The sequence below is a fragment of the Eubalaena glacialis genome, chromosome 9 (assembly GCF_028564815.1).
Source record: "Eubalaena glacialis isolate mEubGla1 chromosome 9, mEubGla1.1.hap2.+ XY, whole genome shotgun sequence".
In the NCBI taxonomy this organism is placed as follows: Eukaryota; Metazoa; Chordata; class Mammalia; order Artiodactyla; family Balaenidae; genus Eubalaena; species Eubalaena glacialis.
Window position 1 is genome coordinate 69,171,175 of NC_083724.1, and position 13,209 is coordinate 69,184,383.

A 13,209-nucleotide genomic window follows, 5' to 3' on the forward strand; every position below is an offset into this window, starting at 1 on the left:
GTGCTAAACATTGTAGATGATGCTGAAGAAAGAGCAATAAGCAAGATAAGTGATACTTGCCTTCCTGGAGTTTACAGAATAAGGAAGAGAAAGGCAAGAGAATAACAAATGTATCAACATTAAGTATTTGTAACCACCTAAATGCTAATAAGAAAGATCTGATTATTGTTGCATATTCTTCAAAGCCCACAGAAGCATTTTAAAATATTTTTACAGTTTTTTGAGGATTTGCTATCACCATCTGCCACCAGAACAGCCCCAAATTAAAATATAGTAGACTGAGGCATTTAATAAACAGATTCCCCTCTTTTCCATTTTATTCCCTCCCTAGCAGGCATACTGATGTATTTCCACCATTTCCAAGCCTTCCCAAGTCATGACATCCCTGGCTGCCCTAAGAGCAGGTGACCAAGTTGAATACCATTGTGGGTCCGGGGGTCCCAGCTCAGTGGCTCACAGTGGCAGGTCTGCCCACAGCTCCCTTTTGTCCGCCTCTCCTCATGCCAGAGCAGCAACTTAACTGCGGGCAAGGCGGGTGAGAGAACCCTGCCTGCCAGCTCCCCTGACAGTCCTTCTGGGGCGAAAGTTTCTACAACATTCGAAAGAGAAAGGAACCTAGTTGGGAAACATCCCAAGGCTCACAAGTTACCCTTTTCCCCCACTGAGAAGGAAAAGTATGGCATTTCATAGTGCTTCATCTGCAAGAGCCTATGTGTGCTTGATGTCTTTTGTGAGTTTGAAATCTCTCCTTGATTCCTTTGATTTTATGTGGACTTAAAACTTACCAGTTATCCAAGCACACATTTGTACGCCCTGCAGCTCTACCGTGACAGCGTGATCAACTGTTATGGAAAGTGACCAGTTTTGTCTTCTCCTTTATGTTCAATGTGAGAAGTCATTATATTGAGTTAGAAACACTGAACCATTATAATTATAGGAAGAAAAACTTGGTTCGGAACATTCTTTTTCCTTATTAACTTGAAGAGGTCAAAATTACATATGCCAGATGGTTTAGTTCCCTAAAACAAAATTCTAATGTGTCAAACTGAAGCTTTCAATGTACATTTGAGAACCAAAACCTGATGTTTGAGGATTTAGGGTTTATGAAGCTCCAGACCTAATGATAAAAAGAGTCCCAGCAGCCCAGAATTAATAAAACCAGGAAAAAGGAACACGGTGGTTCATCTCTGTAAGCAACAATTTAGGCCATCAAAGTTAGGCATCCAGTTAGCCTCTTCTTTTTTTTTTTAAAAAAAATATTTTTTCTACTCTAAAATGTAAATGTAAAATTAAGAAGATACTGAGAAGAGTTACAAGGATACCACTAAAGATAAATGTATGTATCTTCACAACACTGATAGGATTGCTTGGTACCATAGAATGGCAGCTTTAGAGACAGGCAGACCTGCATTCAAATCCCTGCTCTGCTGTTTCCTTGCTGTGTTGCCTTGAGCTAGTCACTTAACCTCTATGAGCCTCATTTTTTTCATTGGAATGTAAATGTGGAAGGTAATGCAGAGTAGTTTTAAGATTCAATTTAATATAAATAAAATGTTCCCTGCACACGGTAGGAATGTAGTAAGTACTGGTTGTTGTGGTAGTTGTAACTGTTCTTATTAAAAGAAGGCAACTATTGAGAAGGGAGAAGCAGGAGTGCTTTCAGGGCGGAAGGAACCAAGCAAGATTATGAGATGAGAGATTTGGATACACAATAATTGGTTTCATCTGTTTGAAATAAGATGTCCGTGTTCTTTCCAATCTCTTTTCAAATCTATGCATAGAGTCTCTGCATTTGTGGTCATTGTGCATCATTTCATTGAACTCACTGAGAACAATATTCTTTCTAAGCTGCTTGTATTCTTTCCTTCAACATGGTATTTACTAACGCTCTCCCTTGACGCTAAAACTCCTTGACATTCATGCCTTTCTCTTTGGGCGTGTGGTGGTTTTATTGGTAATTCCCAGGGAGCTGAAAAAAGGACCTGCTCCATTTTTTCCCTCTTTAAGCAGACCAAAAGATAAGCCCGGACACTGTAGATATTCTAGAACAAGGTTTCTCCAAGTATTTGGATGTTATATCCTCCTCATTTTGATTCCCGCCTCCCCCCCAACACACACACTTTCTTAGGACTAGTTTAATTTCTAGCATCCCGAAAGGGACCTCTGCAAAATAATCTGTCTCTCCAGATCTAAACGAATTTTCTGGTCTTTTTATTTTTTATGGAGCTTGTGTTCAAATGAGAGTCCTCTTCTAATAGCTTTCCAGCATGATAATCACACATCCCAAAAGAGCTATCGGCTTTTGTGAGCTTAAAAAAAAAAAAAAAAAGCTTTCCAAAGAATGTGATTAATACTACCTCCCTAAGCAAGTAATTAGATATCCTGTATCTGACACATAGGACTGAAAAATACTAATCTGTAGGCCATGCTCCCCTTTTGTGAAAGACACTGTATTGCTTCAGCTGCTGTTGCTTTAAAGTAGGGAATTGTATCACTGTTTATTCTAATTAGGAAAGATCTGGATGCTCCGTGGGTCAGAATCCTAGCATAATATGAAATATTCTGTAGCTTTTCTCTCTTCTTTCTCCTTTGCAGCGCTTCCAGATTTTCTGAGGAACATTTCATATTCTTATCCAAATGCCAAAAACTGAGCTAGGGTTTAGCACCTGTTCCTTGTTTCTTCCGTGTTCCTATTTCCCTCTGCACCCTAGGTATTTAATCCAGTTTTTAAACTCAGTAGCAAAAAAAAAAAAAAAAAAAAAAAAAGGCTATCTTTTTAAAAAAATCTGAAGCCCAAATCCATCAATTTCTTCTACATAAAGGGCAGTTGGAACCCTGCTAAGGCTTGAAAACATTAACAAAGACTTAGGCCACGTGACTCTGCTGACTGTTGCTTCTCTAATTGCTGTGATGGAGTTGGGGTTGTCCGTGGAACTTCCTTTAGTATAATAAATAGCCCCGAGCCTTGCCCTTGCCCAACTGTCTAAATGTTGTATGAAGTCATTCCGTATTTGTAAAAGCAAGGCATTGTTCCTCTTGGATACTTTTCCTTCTCTTTCAGTTTGAGTTTGTTTCCTCAATCTTGTACTTCTAAACTATTAAAGAATTATTGCCTCACATTCCTCCCTTTTAAAAAACAAAGGAGCTATAATTTCCATAAACACATGTTTTATTTGAAGTAAATGCTTTTATAATGTAAGTTGGTGTTTTTCAAAGTTTGATTTTTGGACTGTCTACATTTGAATTGCCTGGGTCTCTGGGCTGGAACCCACGAATTTGCATTTTAGCGAGCTTCCCATTGGTAACTTTGCACATTAAGATATTTGAATCATTAAATTGCCAGGAAACTCCAAGTATGTCTCTGAGTGGGAAGAGCTACTTAATTCTTTAACTCTTTATTTCTCTTAACCAATGACAGTACCTTTAATTTTTTTGCAGCATATTGCATTTATAATTTTCTTAGAACAAGTTGTCTATTTCTGAACCTACATTGAAAAATCCATTTAATTTTACCCGTCATACCAGAGAGGTTGGAAATAAAAGAGGGTAAAGGAATGGAATAAGTGGCTTGGGATACAGTCCTGCTAGAATCACAAGTTGAGACATTGCCATTCCTTGTTCTGTGGCAACAGAACTGAGAAGGTGATGATAGTGATGGTTTATGCCAGGACCATTTGCTGGTTAGATGGTAAGATGGGTGATACTGCCATTGCCCCTTCTCTCCCAGTGCTGTCCTGGACACAGCCTGAGGCCATCATTACTACCACATGTCCTTGTCCAAGCTGCAAGGAGCCCAGAGGGCACCCCTCTGTCACATTAGTTCCTCTGCTTTGCCGTTGTCTCCTGCAGATCCGCACCTCGGGGCCGGCAGACAGTACAGTCCAGTTCATCTTCTATCAGCCTATCATCCACCGATGGAGGGAGACGGATTTCTTTCCTTGCTCAGCAACCTGTGGAGGAGGTAATGGTGCTCACTTAGTCTAGGAGCTCTTGGCGTCTCTGAGGGAAGACTCAGCTGTGATAAAAATAGAGTCACTTCAGCATATGGAAGTGCTGGGTGCATCAGATTCTTTCTTCTCAGTGAGGCCAAATCCTGAAGCCTTCCTGTAAGGCAGATACCTCAGTGTAGATGCCCCATGAACGTTTCTTGTCTGTAGAGCCCCATCAGAGGAAATGGTCTTTCCTCCTTTCCTTGATTCATGGAAGTCCAGGACAAGCTGTGTCATACCCAGGCAACAGCTTGGTCTAGAGGTGATTCTATTCATTTGAGAACAAACTACTCTGGTTGAATGAACTTATCTATTAAGGAATGAAGTGAAGAGTGTTTATCAGGCCTTCTACGTAGCATGATGTATCCAAGAAGAATCAGAGATTAATTAAAGAAAATAGTTTATTACCAGAAAAAAAAAATCACTGCACCATAGGCTTAGGCTCAGTTATTTGTCAGCTCTACCCTGTCATCCATACAGTAAAAAGAATGCCACTTGACTCATTTATACATTAAAACACATCTCTCCTGAAAAGTCACCAAATGAATTCCCATCTCTGCTCCATCATGTCTGTAACATGAACAGCATTTTGTGTTACTGGAAAAGGTCCCCCGCACCTTTAATAATTACTACAATGGCTACAGAATAATTTCCATGAATTATTTTATAAGAATTTATTTAACCATATCCCTGTAGAAGATCATTCAGTTCATTTAAACTTCTCTATTATAATGTAATGAATAACTTAATACCTAAGTATTTTTCTCCTTTCAAATTATTTTCTTGGACGAAATTCACAAGAGTGAGTTTCAGAATTTTTGTGGCTATTGGCATATATTACCAAAATTCTTTCCAGAAGGGTAATAAGCAGTCTATGAATATTTTAGTTTCGTTGCTAACTGAGCCAGTATTTGTGGACTATCACTTTTTTTCAAGTTTTGGTAATTTAATGGGTATAAATTTTATGTATATGCCTTTAAAAATGAGCACATGAAATAAATTGTAGCTCCAGCTTCATGGAAGCCTGTTAATTGGCTCACTTTAAGTAGCGAATCCACATAGGTATCACTATATTATTTTGATAAGAGAAAAGAAGGCTATTACCTCAAAATGGAGACAAATGATTATCCATTAATTTTCATAAAACAATAATAATATATGATATAATTCATCTTCAACTGTGTTACCTGTGTCTGCATGATGTGAACAAACCGTTGAAAAGGAGGTTCTGTAGAGCATTGTTCAATTTTACCTTAAAAGCACTTAGTCAAAAATAAGTGCTTTCACTTGGTTGTTACATAACGATTAATTCAACATTTTAAGCATTTCAATAAAATAGTGTTTCCAGTTGCTCTGTCTGTGCTGAATGGAAAATTACTTTGCTTAAAAATAAAGTGCCAATTACTTTGATATTTATGGGAATATGTTGTTTTGATACACCTATTAATGACTAACACAGGAAGCAGTTTCGAAAAAAGAAATCTAAGGAAATATTTTTTTTGTCTTTTCTTTTTAAATAAAAAACATGTTGTGTGAGAAGTAGCAATTCAATAATAGGCCTGCTGCGTCAGTTTCACATAGCGCTGCTGCTGGCATATAATTTCAGTAAGGTTGATAATGGCTTGCTATATAATGAGGCAATTAATGTTAGATTCATATACAAATCAACCTCTTTGGGCTTTATTTTCCTCACATCTAAGTGAAGAATTAGAACCATCAGTAGTTCTCAAATGTGCTGAGCTATCAAACGCTTTCTTCAAAGGAAATCTTACTAGGGAGCCAGATAAAGGAACACTGTTCAGAGGGAAGACCTGAAAGATGTAGAAACCAGCCTTCCGCACGTTTCATGGACCACAGTTTGAAAATTGCTGAAGAAATGATCTTTAAATTCCTTTATATGTTTCTGGTCCCACATTCAACTAGCTGAGCATTTCGCTAAGTGTAAAGAATTGCTACTCCAAATACCCTGTGAAACTTTAGAAAACACAATTATCTGACCATTTTGGTCCTTTATTTCATTTGTGTTCTAAGTTTTCATTTCACACACACTGGAAGAGCTTCCCAACCACATTTTTAGCTGACAAATTACAATTTTTAAAAATCATAATCTCACATTTAGTGTTTACTTACTGCTTGTGCCCTCATTTTACTACCCGATAAATTCTGTCCTTGAGTAGAAATTATTTTCTGGAAATTTATAAAATAATTAGCTTGTCATCAAGTTATCTGCTTTAAGTATAATGTAATTGAAAAACAAAAGCATATTTACTTATGTAAAATATCATTTTGCTTTTTGATTTTCTTATAAGACGTAAAATTAAATGGAACGTGTTTTTAGCCATTACTTTCCATGCTTTTCATCTTTACAGTAAAATTGTTAAAATGTCTTTTTTTAGGTCTTTAGTGAACAATTAATTTTTGTGGGTGGTCTGAGAACACAGCTTCAAGTCAGGAAATCTGATTTAGAAGACTCCTTCTGATTTCCTAAAATCTTTTGCAGGACTTTTAACGACTCTAAATCTGACTTTCTAACACTTATTTAGCAATAACAATATTCAACCACTGCCCATGGGGAATATATTTTGGAGTTGATTAGGGTTAGAATGATACAAAAGGCCTAATTTTTAAAAAATACTCTATATGCATTTATTTTTCACCCCAAGAATCTAAGTCCTCGTCACCATCCCACCAGAAATCCACAGGACAAGAAAGAGGTAGGTAGGAAAGGTAAAACATACTATGAGTAGAATTAAGTATTACTCAGCAACACTATTTTTAAATAAATAAATAAATAAAGAGGATTCTCTAAAGAGTGGAAATTTGTGCATGGAAATCAAGAAATATTGGCTAGAGAATTAAAGAGAAATGGTAAAGGACTTTGAAACAAAAATTGAACAGTAGGAGGTATTTTTTTAGTTGTGCAGGGAAACTTGAGATTTATGATGGCTACTGTTGAGGTCTTAGTCATCCATTTACTCAGCGTAACCCATTCAGGTTGAATTTAGGCAAAGAAGAAAAAAAAAGTTTCCAGGCAGCTAGCAGTACCCAATCCTATGTCACGTCCCATGGTCACCCGCTGACCAAGAGGAGTGGTGTTGGGGGTTATTTTTTTTAATTTGGGAGTTTATTCTCCCTGAGGCCCCAGGTACGAGGGAGGCAATTTTGCATCCTTGCATGAGATGGTTAGTAAATAAACACTGCTGACCTTTTTTTGGATGCAGAATTCTGTGTTAGACTTTTAGATTATACAAAAGAAATTAATAAGAATAGTACTTACGACAGTCTTATAATCTAGCTATGCTCTTATGTAGTTCAAGCCCAATGGTATGATTTAATTATTAAGATTCGAGTGGAAAAACACAGTTTTTGAGGCCTGCAAAAATTAGCAAGCCTTCCATTTATCCGTCTTTGGTCCTGGAAATGACTGGAGCATTGGGGAAGAATTTTCATTAATATGAGATGGCCAAAAAAGCCTAAGGGAATATATTGCATTGATGTGTGCATTGAAATTTGCCTGAATGGTTTGATACCGCAGGTTACCAGCTGACATCGGCTGAGTGTTACGATCTTCGGAGTAACCGAGTGGTTGCTGACCAATACTGTCACTATTACCCTGAGAACATCAAACCCAAGCCCAAGCTTCAGGAGTGCAACTTGGATCCTTGTCCAGCCAGGTCAGTCACATTTACCAGTTTGTTTACCATAAACATAAATCAAGTTCAAATAAGCTTCTTAAAAACTGTTTCATTAAAAATAAATAAGTGCTGCTGTCCAGTGTCCATTCCTAGTCATGTGTTATTAGCACCCATGCCCCTTACTCTTGCTACTGTAAGATGCCATCTCAGGATCTATAGGTTTTCCATTGGTTAAGCTGCAGGTAAAGCACTCTGCAGAGTCATTTTCTCTTCTGATTTTGTTTCACTCTGGTTACTTGTTTCTGACCTTAACAAACGTGATGGTACAATGTTCTCAGGATTCTTTGCATTTTCACTCTGTCACCTTATCAGTGAGATGATCAGAGCCGAACATATTTCAGGGTCACAGCTGACCCATTTTAGCCTATGGTGGGCCACACCGATTAACCAGAATCAAAACCAGCCTTAGAACAGTTCTTCCACATTTAAATAAACTCAGCCTTTGTTGAAGAGAAAGCAGGACTTATTTCTAATAGTCAGACTCTTTTTTAAAGGTCTTTTTAATTAGGAGCCTTAAAGAGACACTTGACACTTTCACATATGTTTGCTTTGGGGAAACCATAATTGACCCTCAATTATTTGCAGATCAAGAATCAGGCTGATGAATGAAATATCTCAGATGATGAGTAGTCATAGAAGTGCAGGTCAAGAATCTTTTCATGGGTGTAATGTTTGCCTTTTTAGTTGCAACACTACCTGGTAATTTTATTAACTTGGCTTATTCATCCTCAACATGTGAGAGAGGATATATGAAAACTCTTATCCTACAAAACTCATCATGAAGACCAAAAGATAGAGAGTCCTTTCCAAGACCCTTGGATTTCTGAGAAACATCTCAATGGTATTTTTAAAATCATAGTTTATTAACTATATATTCATAAAACAAAACTTTGAATAGGTAAAATACTACATGAGCCATGTGGCTGAAAATCACTCTATCTTTGAATTGTAGGCAATGCAATTTTAGTTTTTGTTTTCTGCTGTTACCTTTTTAAAGTGTATTTTCTTGTACTCTTTCTGCCTCACATTCAGGAATTCTAAATTCTACAGGTGATGTGAAATTGCTATTATTAATTTACTCATAGACACCACATTACCTAGCTGATAAAAGTGAACTCAGAGTAACAGGTTTTCATTAAAGAAACAGAAGAGTAGATATTTTATAAATATATAATTCAGGTGAAGTTTAATTTTGCTTCATACTACACCAGAGAACTATGTATTAAAGATTGGATACGGTATAAAACTAAATGAGGTGTTAAAATTTTGCTTGGACCTCTTTATTTTGGAAATATTAAGGGTATGAGGTATTTTTAGCCAAGATAATTCTAACTCATGCAATTCAACCCTAGTTTAAAATTATTGTACTTATTATACATCTTTATCCATATCTATACCAGGAAGACCAGTGCATAAAAAGCATAATTATCCCAATTCAAACGGGTTGACTCAGCCATAGAGCAACTTTGAAGGTCTTATACACAGTTCCATGAAAATTTATGTGTGTATTTCTAGGAGAAATGATGAATTCACTTCCCACAACTGCCTAAAGCTTTTCCCCCACTCAGAAAAAACTTCAGTGAAGAGATGGCCATGAAAAACAGTTGTGGAGTGAAAGCATTTTGTTAACAATTTTAAGAAATACGTTTCTAATCAGTAAATAATTTACTCATTTTTTTTTTGGCTTCTGATTTTCACCTATCTTTTCTGTTGGAGTAATATTTTTGGCCTATTTCTTATTATTCAAAAGCAAAAGGCCATCCTACATGAAAGAACTTTGTGAAATTTATCCTTTTTCTATGTCTATGTTATTTTAAAACATCTAATACAGCACATGTATAAATGTTGGGACAGGTGGCTATTAAAAAAGAGAGAGAGAAAAGGAGACAAAATATAAGTTAGAAGCAAATGTCAGGAAGCTGCTTTTTTATTACAGAGGTAATTAAAGAAAGCTGTAAAAATTAAGACTTAGCAGTAGAAGAGGTTTAAGAGGAAACTGCTTTAGGAAATGTAGATATGCTAGTCTGAGGTTAAGATACTTCAGGATTGCTGTGAAATTCACTGAACTCATTTGCATATCCAGGATCAAAGCAACCTTCCTGAATTCCAAGAGAAAATAAGAAGTGATAGTCTGAGAAAAGGAGATGAAGAGACTCGATAAAATAGGTCTGCCCTCTCATCAGACACAGCAGAATCAAACCCCCAAGGAACTGTTTTCTAACTACAGATTTAACTGTCTAATAGTAAAATCAAGAGTGACATGGTGACATTAAACAACACCTTTGCGTCCAAACCTAGAAGCCCCTAAAAGGGAAAACACAAGAGGTATTGTTTAGAACAAAGTCATATATTTTGGAATTTCAAAAGAAATTTATTTTATGTAGCCATTGAGATAGTTCTTCACTTTTCCTGTATTAGACTATGATTTTTGACCGATTATTTGAAAGCAAAATCCCATTTAGATAGCCACGTTCATTCCCTGTCGAGATTGGGAAGCACCATGGACAGCAAAAAAGGCACTAAATAAGTCTGTATCCCTGGGTTTATTATTTTACCCTTCTGGGCCTTAGTTTTATCACCCACTAGTGGAAGTGAGAGGGTTATTTGTTGTATTAAATTAGTGGTTTTCCAACTGTGCCTGTAGAAGTTGTTGTTCCATGGAGTTGCTTCATTAAATTTCATTTTATATATTTGGAAGTATCTTTAAACAATAACTCACAAAAAGTATACTCAAACATAAACAAATGTTAACTTGTTCAAGCTAAGCTAAAATTAAAAATTGTTGTCAACAACAGTAAAAATATTTCACTACCAAAGGAAATACTTTTTGCCCTCATTGTTCCGTGATTATGTCTGTTTAATTAAAAAATAAATATCTGAAGATTGTAAGGTGAGCTATAAAAATTGTCACCATTAGCAACTACTTCTCTGAGATAAGAATCTTCTCATTACTACACACCTAAAACCAAAACAAATCAGAAATAAACTGGATGTGATAACCGTTAGCCATAATCCTTGATACCCAATTTTTCTATTTACCAAAATAGCCTCACTGTTCTCATTAATTTGCTTTATAATAAGTGGAGATGGTATACATTTGAACTGATGAATGACATCACTTACTCATTTCACTCACCAACAGCATCCATAGGTTTCCATGGTTGTGGCTGGATTCATCTAGTGGTTCTTGGGACTAAAGAGATTGTTGCCATCTAGGCTATTCTTTCCAAAATAATTTTCATGTTTTCATGGCTTTTTTCTGATTCTTCATGCTAACTCAGAAATGTTGGTAAGTTAAAAGACTATAATGAAAATGATAAAATTCTCTAAAAATCTCCAGTGCCCACAGATAATCACTATTAATGCTTTTGCTATATCTCTTTCCAGTTTTGTCTATAGCTCATACATAGGTAAAATCATTCTGTAGATAATAGACACGTGGAATTCAATGACTTAGCATTCTTGGTTTCCACTCTTCTAAAGCAAGCCTGAATATCCATGACATGTAGTAACTTGACATTTCCTGAGACAGGAATTTGAGTTCCTTTCACTACAAGACCAACAAGTGAGCTTACCTGGTGGCCAGCTGTTCCATCCCAAGGAAGCTGTATTGCTCTCTACAGATGTCATTTATGCAGTTATTTTTATGACATGACAAAATACTTTGTTTCCAGGCCAAAAGCGGTCTCAAAAAAAAAGCTAAAACAATGCTTATAATGGGACAGAAGAGAAAGTGAAGTTTAAAATTTAATAACTTTTAGCTAAAATTGAGAATATTTCTCATGGGTGCCTCAGAGCTATGTTATCGCTAGTCCCATCACACACCCTATACAGAGTATAGTGTATGTTCTGGTGGTGGTCCCCACTTGGGCACACCCAGAAGTGCGGAGGCATGGCCCTTCTGGATATCAGAGATCTGGACATGTTTAATGTGTTTTCTGCTTCATTGATTTAACACTATAGTAGCTAAGACACTTGGAATCTTATCAAATGTAAAATCCTCCTTGTGCCTGCCATGCTATAATCATAGCTTCTGTTTTACACAAGGGGAAATTATTTTTTTTTAATGCAGTACCTGGTGATTTGTGCAATGGTTTGTGTCATCATTGCTTCTTGGATGAAGGGTAAAGTCTATCATGTGGCCAGAAAGCCTCCAAATGTATACCTGTGGTTCAGCAACAACTAAAAAGGCATAGTTTTAGTTCAGCTAATAAGCACTTTATGTTTTCAGAGTGTCTTTCAATGTAAAAAAGGCTACATTTGGCCTTACGTAACTCAGTCTAGGAGACTGGTAAGACTGTTAAGGCTGTCTGGGGGGAATTGTGCAAGACATTGTTTGTGAGAAGATCAGAGAACCACCTTTTCAGGTTATTTTTGGTTTGTTTTTTGGGTTTTTTTTGGCACAGACCTCTGCTTTCCTCTCCAAGGCAGTAATGAAGGGGGCTTAAATTGGCAAGGGTTGGAGAAGCGAAAAAAGCTCTCACTCATCACACTATCATGGTCACAATCATTAGCAAACAAATCTGATTTTTGCTGAAACTACATCCAGATTCCCCCTTCCCTCGAGGAATTCAGAGCAACAGTCCTAAGCAAATGCCCAAACTTGTATGCCCCAAGTGGCAGTTCTTTTGAGTTCAAGTGGACTTATTTTGTCCAGCTCCATTTAATTTGACAGCAAATTGCGTAAGTCATCCCTGGCCATGGGACCGAAGTGTGAACAAAATCTCAGAACTGAATCCTAATGCAACTTAAATCCTAATGCAAGAGAAATAATCTGCATCGTGAGCGACAGTATGTACAGTGGGCCTATAAAACCCAGTCACACTAACTTGGTGAGCAACTAGTCCAGTGGTGATACAGTGATTATCACTATACCATGGTGATTAGGAGGGGAGCTTTGGAACAACATAGCCTGGCTTGGGATCCTGGCTCTGTCACTTACTGGTTTGGGTAGCCTTCGGCAAATTACTTGTTCTCACTAAGCCTCAGTTTTTTCATCCTCTGAAGTAAGGATAATAGCTACTTACTTCATAGAGCTGTCAGGAGGAATAAAGGGTGTAATACATTTAAAGAGCTTAGCAGAGTGCCTGACGCACGATAAGCACTCAATAAATGTGAGTGGCTGCAGCTATTATGACTAAGATCACCGTTATGATAATGTTGATGTTACTTCAGAGAAACTCCTAAACTCTCCAGAAATCAGCTTTCTCCTCCATGAAAGGACTTGGAACTCTAAAATTGCATATGGGTCTTCTAGAGAGGTAGCTCTCTATCTGCTGTTTTAACAATAGGAAACATAAATTCCTAGGAAATTGCTTCATGAAAGCAAATCACATTTATCAGATTTTTTAAAAATCATGATCATGAAAAATTAAGATAATTAGCAACTCCTAAAATCCCCACTTAACCAGCTATGAGACACTGTCTTTCAATCTGCATGGGGTTTATGCCATGTGCATCTCCAAAAAAGGAGAACTCAATGTAAGGTCTAGAAAATTGTTTTCTCAGTTGGCAGTTAAAGTATA

General features: G+C 36.9%; 1 protein-coding gene across 3 annotated transcripts in view; it reads left to right on the forward strand.

The window, feature by feature from the left end:
• ADAMTSL1 (ADAMTS like 1) overlaps positions 1 to 13,209 on the forward strand; it is a 465,052-nt gene that overhangs the window by 187,874 nt on the left and 263,969 nt on the right. For all 3 annotated transcript variants that reach the window (XM_061200460.1, XM_061200461.1, XM_061200463.1), the window contains exons 8-9: positions 3,850 to 3,961; positions 7,525 to 7,663. In XM_061200460.1, the coding sequence (XP_061056443.1) occupies positions 3,850 to 3,961; positions 7,525 to 7,663 (251 nt within the window). The remainder of the gene's footprint in view (positions 1 to 3,849; positions 3,962 to 7,524; positions 7,664 to 13,209) is intronic.